Raw genomic sequence first — 10,730 nt, forward strand, 5'->3', positions numbered from 1 at the left:
CCTGTGTGTGTGTGGGGGGGAGGCAGGGGGGAGGGTAATGTCATGCCCAACAGACTCAACTCAGGCACCAGGGACCCCATCACAGCTCCTGAGACTAGGGTAACCCCCCCAAACAGGAGATGCAGGGAGGCCCGGGCAGCCCTTGGCACCATATACCTGCTGGCGTCCTCGTGCCCCAGAGCTCTATGCAGTAGGAACACCGAGCCCTCATCTGACTTCAGGCGACCTAGTGGGAAGACAGAACAGCTATTGGCCCAGGGAGAAACCTCATTGGCCCAGAGGGCCCTGTTCCCATGGCGGTGACAGAATCTAGTTTCTGCAGGGGGCTCTGCTTCTAGCTGCCCCCAGGTCCACTTTGAGACCCCACGGCCTTGCCCACTGCCACACCCCAGGCTCAGGCTCCCTCCTTCTCCTCTCTTCTGGGATACTCACTCTCAGGCCGGGAGAATCCCTCCCAGAATGTTGCGCTGCCCAGGCTGGTGGGCTGGGGAGGCCCAAGGGGGGTCAGTGCCTGCACCTGGCCTCCAAGTGCCCCGAGAGCTTCTGACCCCCACAGGTGGCCCTGAAGTGTCCTCTGAATTCCTGACACCAGCACAGGCTGCAGTGGGGAAAGAAAGGGGAACATGGGGAGAATGGAGGGGGTACCCAATGGGGCCAGACTGTAGCATGTTTTCAGGCACCAGAACGGCATGGGGACCAGCCTTGTTCCCTCTGAGTGACTGACCAGGTCTGCCTTGGCCTCAAGATCAAAGGCCCTGTGTGTATTGGGAGGGGGGTGGTCATGCCCAACAGACAACCCAGACACCAGGGACCCCGTCACAGCCCGCAAGACTAGGGTAACCCCTCAAGGCAAGCACAGAGCACTGAGGATCACGGGGCCAAAGAGAGGGAGGCAGCCTCCCTCAGGCCTCTCAGGCAAGGCCATGAGAGCTGGGAGCCTCACCTGGCCCTGCCTCCAGTGCTCCTGGAAGAGGTGGAAGCCTCGCTGAGGCCTGGGCTCCTGCAGCCACAGCAGAGCTCCAGGGGGAGGCAGCCGGGGCCGAACGGGGGAGAGGGGCAGGCTCAGGCCCTTGCGCAGGCCTGGCCCGGCCCGCAGCCCTGGCCCAGCCCGCAGCCCCGGCCCCAGGGCTTTCTCCTGGATCTTCCGCTCCACAACCTGCGCGATGATGCTGTCCAGGATGTTGGTGATGCGGTCATCCTGCGGGGAGGGAGGTACGGAGGGGAGGGAGTACTCAGGACCCACCTGAGCCTACAGGGGAGGCCAGCCCAGCTTGGGTCCCGGGCCCCCAGCCCTTCCCTTCATGCCCTTGCTCACGCTGGGCAGGGCCGGAGTGACAGGGGCAAAGGCCATGTGTATCCGTTCATGCCCCAGGCAGAGTTTGACAGCGGTGGAGGCAAGCAGTTCACACAGAGAGGGACAAGGCAGGGGCCCTCGGCTGGCACGGTCTTCTGCCGGGGTCTCTGTGGAGTCTGGGGTCTCTGTGAAGGAGGAGAGGGGTGCAGGGCTTCACCTTTCTGTAGAGGTTCCATTGCCTACAACATGCTTCCCTCATCTCCTGGCTGTGCCTGCTCAGCCTTCGCTGGCCTTGCCCATTTCAATTCTGCCCTAGATGTACTCGCCTCCCACCAGCTTTCCTGGCAGGGTCTCTAGGACCTCTCCAAACGAGGGACTCAGATCAGGGGCTTGGACGGAGAAGAGCTAGAAGTCTTGTCCTAGATTCTACTGAGATTGATTTTCTTTAGATGGAGGAGGGCATGGCAACCCACTCCAGGATTCTTGCCTGGAGAATCCCATGGACAGAGGAGCCTGGTGGGCTACAGTCCATGGGGTCTCAAAGAGTCAGACACGACTGAAGTGACTTCACACACACACACACGCACACACACCACTTTCTTTAGGATGACTTGAGGACAGAAATGGTGATGGGGGTGGGGATGGCTAAAGCAATTCCAATCTCTCCTGGGGATTCCAACCTGACTCAGCTTCCCCGACACAGTCTGAGTGAGGGACAGGGGGCTGCTCACCCTCTTTAATGTCCTTGGTCCTGTTGGTTTCCCCGTTGCAGGAAGGTTGTGGAGTTGGGGGAGTTTTCTCCATCGGCTCCTTCTGTTAAACCCAGTCACCACCCGCCCCCCGCAATCCAATCAGAAATGTAAATACGGCAAATGCAGCTCAATCCAATTCAACCCCCAAGTATTCACAGTGGGCCCCTGTAAGTCCTAAAATGGTGTTTACAAGGAGCAGAATGTCATATGATAGATCATTAGGTGGAGAAAAGTTGCCCATGGACTCATGCATGCAGCCGGATCCAAAGTCTATGTAAGAGAGGCTGGAATACACATGGAGGCAAGTGATTGGAAAGAAATATGTCAAAACGACAATGGTGACATTATAAGCCATTGCTGTGTTATCTATATCTTTCACATTTTCCACAGCTGGAATGTATAGAGTATCTGATAGACAAAAACCGTTCTCTAAACTATTTATTGAATATATGACTTTTATAGTAAGTACATGAACTTCGTTAAAAAAAAAACAAACTGAAATGCATATTGAGCACCTGCTCTGTATTAGGTGCAGGGAATACTAAGAAGAGGACTTCCCAGGTGGCGCTAGTGATAAAGAACGCATCTGTCAATGCAGGAGACATAAAAGACGTGGGTTTGATCCCTGGGTCGGGAAGATCCCCTGGAGAAGGGTGGCAACCCACTCCAGTAATCTTGCCTGGAGAATCCCATGGACAGAGGAGCCTGGCGGGCTACAGTGCATGGACTCGCAAAGAGTCAGACACAACGGAAACAAGAAAAAACGCATGCGCATGCTGAGAAGCTGGGCGGACACTCTGCCTGCAGGCGCGTGCTCCCAGGAGCGGAGAGAAGAAACTCTAGCAGTTACAGAAAGAACACACACAAAGAAGGCGGGAGCTCTGGGCAGGCAGAGAGTGAGGACTTCTGGGGCCTGGGTGGGGGCAGATACTCGAGCTCACTCCAGGCATCTTGGTCCCCAGGGGAAGAAGACAAGTGTCCCAACTTCACCCAGCTTCCACATCCCTCTTCATTCCCACCGAAGGACCAAACCCTGCCGAGGTCAGGGATTTGAAGACACACTGCCTTATCCTGGGCCCCACAGGCTAGCGCCCTGTCCCATGCCCTGCTTTCTTACCTGCGGGCCCCCATCCCCAGCGGTCCACAGTCGGGCATCAGCTTGGCAGGGGCAGTGCCCCCGGATGTCAAACTTGACCCAGACCTGGTGCATTGCAGCGCTTAATTCTGCCAAAGCTGTAAGGGGTAGAGGGGAGATGGAACTTGCCAGTGATGGCAGACAGGGGGCCACTCCCACACTGCTTGGCCTCACTCACCAGGAGGACATAGGATAGGGCTGAGGGACATCCACACAGGAAGCTGGTCTCCCCCTGGACCTGCCCTCTGTCCACCCCACCCCTCCAAGAGAGCTCACCCTGACTGGAGACAAACTGGGTGAGCATCAGGGAACTGGCACTGTGCCCAACTTCCTGGCCACACTTCTCCGTGGACTGTCCCTGAGAGCCTGTTGGGGTGGGAAGGCAGAAGCTGTGGGTCAGGAAATCAAGGTAATCCCAGGTTAAGGTCAGGGAAGAAGGGCAAGGGCGTGATATTTCAATCAGGGACCTTGACAATCTATAAAACATGGGCCTTCTGGGAAACTTGGGTTCCATAGTGACACAAGATCCTCTGCTTGCAGAACACAGAGCCTTTAATATGCTGAGTGCATTGCAAGATGATCATGTAGAATACAGTGTTCCGAAAGGTTTCTGACCCTGGAACTCTTTTTGGCCATGTCTGTTGGAACACTGGGAAACTTCAAGTGTTGAGGTGGCCGAGTTGAGCCAAGGGAGAGAAAGCTGAGAACCATGAACATAGCAGGACTTGGAATCAGAAGACCTGACTTTAAATCCTGGATCTAACACTTACTTGTTGTGTGACCTTGGGCAAGTCACTTAACGTGAGTTTTTCTTACTATCTGGAACATGGAGGCAATAATACCCACCTCACAGTGTTGTAAGGTTTAAAAAGGTACAAGCTGAGCAAAGTGAGGGGCAGAGAGTAGGCATGTGACTTCTTTCAAGGGTGGGCTAGAACACAGGCATGGCCCTCTGATCTGGAGAGGAAACTGTCTGGTCCAAGGAGCATTGAGCAGGCTGGGGAGGAAGACTCCTGGGGAGACTCAGCCAAGAAATGGCCTTGAACTCTTTTTTTTTTGGCCCATGCCTTGAAGCATGTAGGATTTTAGTTCCCTGACTGGGGATTGAACCCGTGCCCCCTGTAGTGGATGCACAGAGTCTTAACCACTGGACCACCAGGGAAGTCCCTGACCATGAACTCTAAAGCAGCCCTTCCAAGGCCCCCGGCTCCTTTCCTACCTGCTTTCTCCCTGGTCCTCCCAGCACCTGCCATGCGACCACAGGCCACACACAGCCGGTGGCTGCAGCGAGGGCATCGCCAGTGGGTATTGAACAGTCCATGGTGGCAGTGGCTGCAGCAGCGTGGAAGGCTTGGGTCGTCCTCAGTCCCGACTGGTGCCTGGCCTGCTAACCACAGGAGAGAACAGGGTCAGAGGGGCCTCAAGCCAGTGGCCTCTTTGAGGACCTCATGTGGGAGGGATGCACAGACAGGGGCAGTGTCCACTGAGGGGCTACCCCCAAAGGGAGACAGGCCTCTTGCAGTCACCCTGGATTACTCAACAGCCCCTCTACCGCACCACCATCTGCAACCAAGGACAGCTTGGACAGCTCAGGACAGCTCAGTGTGCCCCTTCAACGCCTGTCCCAGGGCTTCCAGATCCACCCTATACAACCTTTCATCCCCTCATCCTCCAGAGCAGTGGGGTCTTCTCAGGGGCATGTGTGCTAAGTCACTCAGTCATGTTCGACTCTTTGCAACCTCATGGACTGTAGCCCACCAGGCTCCTCTGTCCATGGGATTCTGGAGTGGGTTGGCAAGGATACTGGAGTGGGTTGCCATGCCCTCCTCCAGGGGATCTTCCCAACCCAGGGATTGAACCTGCTTCTACTCCATCTCCAGCACTGGCAGGCAGGTTCTTTACCACTAGTGCCACCTGGGAAGCCCATTTCCTCAGGGACTCCTCTATATCTCAGAAGAGGAAACCTTACTCCCTCTCTCACCCAGAGTTTCAAATTAAGCACTTGCTGGCAGGTGGGAGATCGCTGGTGAGCAGACATTCATACACCCATTAGACACACTTGTCCCATCTCGGACTGGGTGCTGGTAGTTCAAAGCTGGTCAGAACCTGGTGCTTGGCCTCCCAGTACTCACATCACAAGGCGAGAGATGAGCCCACAAACACAGCAGTGATCGTGGCATCATGGGGTGGCTGCTAGATTATGAGTGGGACGGAAGGATGAGGGTGGGGACAGCTGCCCAAACGGGCCCCGAGTGATGAGTAAGTTTTCATTCACCAGGTAGGAAGGGAGGAGAAGGGCATTCCAGACGAGGGAACTGAGAGTGCCAAGGCCCGAGGGAGCAGACAAGCTCGAGTGAGCTGCGCAGACAGTGATGAGGTGTGCTGGGAATCCAGGCAGAGGGAGTGGTAGTGTGGACAGGAGCTGGCTGTGAGAGGGGAAGGGGCTGGACTTTCTGGGTAGGAGGGAGCCACCACTGCCTGGTTGGGGGGGAAGTTTGAGGGAGAGTGGATACATGTATATGTATGGCTGAGTCCCTCTGCTGTCCACCTGAAACTATCACAACATTGTTACTTGGCTATACCCCAGTACAAAATTAAAAAAAGAGGGAACCACCTGTGGCCTCATCCAGGGAGTGACAAGGCCGAGGGTGTGTGTTTCCCAGGATCCCATGGAAGGGAGCCTGGAAAAGACCCTGATGCTGGGAAAGATTGAGGGCAGGAGAAGGGGCAACAGAGGATGAGCTGGTTGGATGGCGTCACTGACTCAATGGACATGAGTTTGAGCGAACTCGGGAGATGGTGAAGGACAGGGAAGCCTAGCGTGCTGCGGTTCATGGGGTCGCAAAGAGTCAGACATGATTTGGTGACTGAACAACAACAAACAGGAGGGAGAGGCTGGAGCCAGAGGCACTAGCTGAACACCTCGCACTCTGCTCACCTCTAACCTTGGCCCCAGTCCTACCAGCCTCCCAGGGCCTGACAGCTGGCCGCCCCAGAAGCCTTCCCTCCATGCAAAGCCACAGGGAGCTCCCCCGCCACCTCCCGGAGCTCTTACAGACACTTGGCATTCAATCTTTTTTCCCTAGCAAGCCCAAAGCTCTAGAAGGGTTGGGCCAGACCAGGTTTTACACCTTCCCAACATCCTCCGCCCAGGCCAGAAACTTCAGAATACAAGTTGACTCAGAGCCTGAGCTGGAAATATGGGCACAGCAAGGCAGGAGCTCCCGAGCTGAGCTGGGGGCAGGATGGGCAGGCAGTACTGGCAGGGAAGGAGGCCCCACGAAAAAGCACTGACTGCAGGATCAGGCCCTCGCAGAGTGAATGCCCCATAGGCACACTCACCTTCCTGGTGCGCCCAGGCCAGGGCCTCCCGCTCCCTCCTCAGAACACGGCACAGGCGGTCTCCCAGTGCACTGAGCAGGTGCTTGGCGAGGCCCACGCTAAGCCCAGCCTCCAGGCCAGACCCTCCTCCCTCCTCGGAGCTGGCTGCCGAGTCTTCCTCCTGTGGCTGCTCCTCTCCCAGTGGCAATCTGGAGACAGGGTGGAGGCAGGTGAGCAGGGAGCCTCCACTGGGAGGGTGCTGGGGGCAGCCAGGGGCAACAGGCTCACCTGGACAGTGGCTGGGAGTAGTGGGCTGGCCCTCCTGTCTCGCCAGCTGCCTGGGCACAGCCTTGGCACTGAGTGATGCCTGCCACAGGAGCCACGCGAGGTGTTTCCTGGAGCCCCGGGGCCTGCAGGCTGGCCCCGTCGTCCCGGGTTCCTGAGGAGACATTGCAGCAGGTCGGGCATCTGGGCCTCCTGGGCTTTGGTGAGCCCCAGGTCCTGCCTTAGCACCCAGCCCGCCCCCATATGGGGCCAGCGCAGCTCCTAGGCCCAGGCCTATGAGACCTGATTTGGAGCAATGGAAGCAGGCCTCCAAAAACTTCAAAAGAGCTGAGCCCTGACATGGACTGATGGGCCACGAGGTGGGCTCTACGATACTAGGGTAGCTGGGGCTCCGGATACAGTCGGTGTAGACTTGGGATGGCTCTGCCTCAGGCTCAGTGATGCCACTGGCTGTGTGACAGCGTGAAGAGGCAATCCCAACGTGGACGGAGGGCGCTGGAAGGTGAGAAGGCCGCAGAGTTTCAACACAGGCCACAGGTGCAGTAACCCAAGAAGGCGGTGGAGGGGCCAAGAGCTTCCCACCGCAGACAGAGGTCTGGGAGAGTGCAGACAGACCCATGCCAGGCGCAGGGGTGCAAGGCCAGAGAAAGAGTCCTGATCCAGGCCCAGCTTCCAGGAGGCCGAGAAACTGAGGTGGTCCCGAAGAACCGAGGCTGGGTCAGCAGTGCCAGCCTCTGTGAAGGGCACTGCGTAACACAGGGGTCTGAGATGTGCCCAAGTCCTAATACCAGCAATGTTCACGCTGACTTTCCATGATCCAGCTGGCCTAGAGAGTGGTCATTTGTTCCTGGGGCAGGACAAGGGGTCCTTCAGGAGAGGCAATTCTCCAATTGGGTTTGTGGCCCAGATAATCACAGAGATGCCTGTTCATGGGGTGCTTACTTAGTGTCCTTCATGTGAATGATATGGTTTCATCCCTGCAGCAGTCTTTACGAGGTAGGTGCTGTCTTTATCCCCATTTTATAGATGAAGAAACTGAGGTCAAGAGAGGTGAAGTAACTAGCCCAAGGTCACACAGCACCGATCAGTCAAGTCAGGACCCAGGTCCTTTGACCCCACGCGCTGAACCCTGTCATTATATTCTCACTAGTATGCCATGACTTGGGAGGAGGCACATGAAAATAGGAACCACTTGCTGGAAGGCTCTGGCCTGTAGATGCTAAGGGACTCCCAGTGAGCTATCCCATCGAGGTGGACAATGGGGCAGCTGGGTGTAACCCACTCATAAAGGACTACTGACCCCACCTCCCTGGAAAGCCCCTGTTCCGGTGGCGCCCTCCCAAGTAGGGCCCCCAGCAGTCCCCGCTTCTACCCCACCTCGGTCCCCTTACCTCTGTGGTCACCACACTGTTCTGTCTCCGCCTTGTTCCCAAATAATGAGTCCAGCACTTCCTGCCGGCCTCTGGCCCCCTGCCCCACACTGCCCGGGAAAGGACCAGTTGGGCGCTTGGCAGCTGGGCTGCTCGCTGTTCCCTGGACCTCGGGGCTGCTTGACCTCTTGCGGGCTCGCAGCTGGGCTGCCGGGCTCTCCTCCTCCCCAGGGCAGCTGTCTGGGCACCCAAACTGCTCAGAGTGTCGAGTGAGCCACGTTTTCTTCAGCTTGGTGTGATGGCTGGGCGGGCAGGCCCTGGAACCGGGAGTCTTGCAGGCTTCCTCGCTGGATTCACTGGGCTCACTGGTGGCCCCCTCCAAGTCTTCCTGGCACTGCCCACAAGGGTCATCTCTAGCTGGTGGGTGAGATGAGCAATAGCCTGCCTGGGTGGTAGGAGGTCCAGGAGACGGGCACCTTGTTGTGGCTGATGGCCCCAGCTGGTACCCAAGGCTCCCACCTCCGGGGACAGCCCAGACATTGCCAAGAGTATGAACCAAGCCTGGGGAACAAGTGGGCCACGGGGTCCGGGGCACAGTGTCTGGATGTCCCAGGAGAAGGGGGCAAAGGTTCGGATGCCTGCCAACTCCTGTCTCTCCATCCCTCTGGTGGAGAGAAGGGTGTTCCACTTCCCCAGTTCTCTGGAGATGTCCACCAGGGGCTGAGCCCAGCAACCCAGGTTCCACAGTTGCCAATGGGTCCTTTGCCAGCCTGAGTATGCTTGGATCCTTGTGGTAAAAGCCCTAAAGAGAGGAGAAGGGATTAAGGACAAGAACAGGTGTGTGCCTGTGTGGCTTTAAGAGTTGTGAAAATACGGAAGAATGTACTGGTTAATAGGCACTGGATCTCTAAACGCCTACTCCACAGCCTCATAGTCTTGGATATCCCAGATCCTTCCCCAGGACTTCTCAGGTCTCCCCATAATCCAGCAACTAAAGGGTTAATGCCACGCACAGTCAAAGGGCTTTCAGGATCTATTCAGATGGTGTGATGCCCTGTACCACACTGGATTCAAAATATTTGACATCTCATCCCCAAGATGACCCTGGAGGCCACGTGGGGGAGAGGTGCCATAGGTACAGGCCATAGGACCACCAGCACATCCCAGAGGGCCTTGTCTGCCCCTCCTCCCAGAACAAGACCACACATTCTGAGGCCCCAGTTCCCGGGTCTCCTTCTGGGTGGACAGTGGGTGAGTCAATTCCTGAAATGGCCCAAAGGCCACAGGGTCACTCTTGGGACAGCCACCCTTATGCTCAGGAATCAGGGGGCTGTAGCGAGGTGGGAAGAATGCCAGCGGATGGGTAAACATCACCTAATGAGAAGGCTATGCCCAGAAAAGGAATTGCTTGTTGTTGACTCTGTCTGAGCTGATAGCCTCCTCCCCCACCTGGGTACCACTTTATCTTTTCATCAGAATGGATTGACAGAGTGGTTTGACCCCGCCAGTGTTGCCCCCGGGGCCTGCTGAGCCCCCATGTGTGGACTGAGCCCCAGGTACCCTTTCTGCTCCAACACTCACCTTGCTGCCTAAGCTGAAGGTGGAGGGCACTTTGGGCTGGCCTCCGGAGTACACCCAGGGGTGTGGGGCCAAGGGCCAGTCACATGGATGCTCTGGGGGCAGGCTGGACACTAGGTAGGGTGGCAAGCAGGTGGGCATCCAGAAAGGAGCTCGCTCCAGGATCTTGGTCTCCAGAAGGAAGGGGCAGTGCAAGGGCCGGAAGGCCACAGGTTCACTCTTGGGATGGCCACCATTATGCTCAGGAACCAGGGGGCTGTAGCGAGGTGGGCACGGTGACCCACAGAATGCCAGTGGACGGGTAAGCATCACCTCCTTCCAGCGCAGCCCGTCCTTGCTGCTTGGCCAGCCAGCCTTCCTCTCTCCATTCCGGGGACCTTCACCCTCCACCAGTGGGAGCGTGTCCTTGGGGCCCTGAGGGAAGCCAGGGGGCAGCCAGGAGCCTGGGGTGCTCAGGACACCCCTCCAGAAGGGAGCGGGCTCTCCCAGGCACATTGCCGCAGGGCGCAGGCCATCTCGCGGTGGGGTGTCTAGCTCCCGTCCTGTGATCCCGTTCTCAGGGGCTGTCTTCTCCCAGGCTGGGCTGTCCTTCAGGAAGCTGGGCGGACCCTCCATCACTCTCCTGCCCTCATGGGGCTCTCCCAGAGGGGGTCCCTGGAGCAGAACCATGAAGGCATGAGTTGCTTAGAAACATGCTTCAAGCACCCCAGTTCCTGGCACCGCCCTGGCAGCACCAAGGCACCCCAAACCAGTAAGGCAAGTGGCAACCTACAGCTAGGTTCCATGCTACCTGCCCATGTGAGACTCGAAGGACCTGCCTGGGTGGGATGCCCCAGTAGGGGAAGGTTACCCTTTCCCCCAAGTGCCTGGAACCTGACAGCCCACCTGGGCCAGAGCCCCTCATCAGAGACTACCATTTCTAGGGTGACATGTCCTGCCCTCGTTGAGTCTGGAACCGGTCATGAGCCATGGGGGAGGACAGAGGGTGAGAACCC

At 57.4% G+C, this 10,730-nt stretch overlaps 1 protein-coding gene across 1 annotated transcript in view; it reads right to left on the reverse strand.

The window, feature by feature from the left end:
• HR (hair growth associated) overlaps positions 1–10,730 on the reverse strand; it is a 16,500-nt gene that overhangs the window by 4,690 nt on the left and 1,080 nt on the right. Inside the window, exons 2-13 of the mRNA XM_010845458.1 lie at positions 9,739–10,389; positions 8,179–8,959; positions 6,791–6,941; positions 6,524–6,711; positions 4,401–4,565; positions 3,458–3,547; positions 3,164–3,279; positions 2,026–2,107; positions 1,316–1,479; positions 944–1,198; positions 433–598; positions 121–226 (exon numbers count right to left, since the gene is read on the reverse strand). Coding sequence (XP_010843760.1) covers positions 121–226; positions 433–598; positions 944–1,198; positions 1,316–1,479; positions 2,026–2,107; positions 3,164–3,279; positions 3,458–3,547; positions 4,401–4,565; positions 6,524–6,711; positions 6,791–6,941; positions 8,179–8,959; positions 9,739–10,350 — 2,876 coding nt within the window. The 5' untranslated portion in view covers positions 10,351–10,389. The remainder of the gene's footprint in view (positions 1–120; positions 227–432; positions 599–943; positions 1,199–1,315; positions 1,480–2,025; positions 2,108–3,163; positions 3,280–3,457; positions 3,548–4,400; positions 4,566–6,523; positions 6,712–6,790; positions 6,942–8,178; positions 8,960–9,738; positions 10,390–10,730) is intronic.

Source organism: Bison bison, unplaced genomic scaffold (assembly GCF_000754665.1).
Source record: "Bison bison bison isolate TAMUID 2011002044 unplaced genomic scaffold, Bison_UMD1.0 scf7180017864217, whole genome shotgun sequence".
NCBI lineage: Eukaryota > Metazoa > Chordata > Mammalia > Artiodactyla > Bovidae > Bison > Bison bison.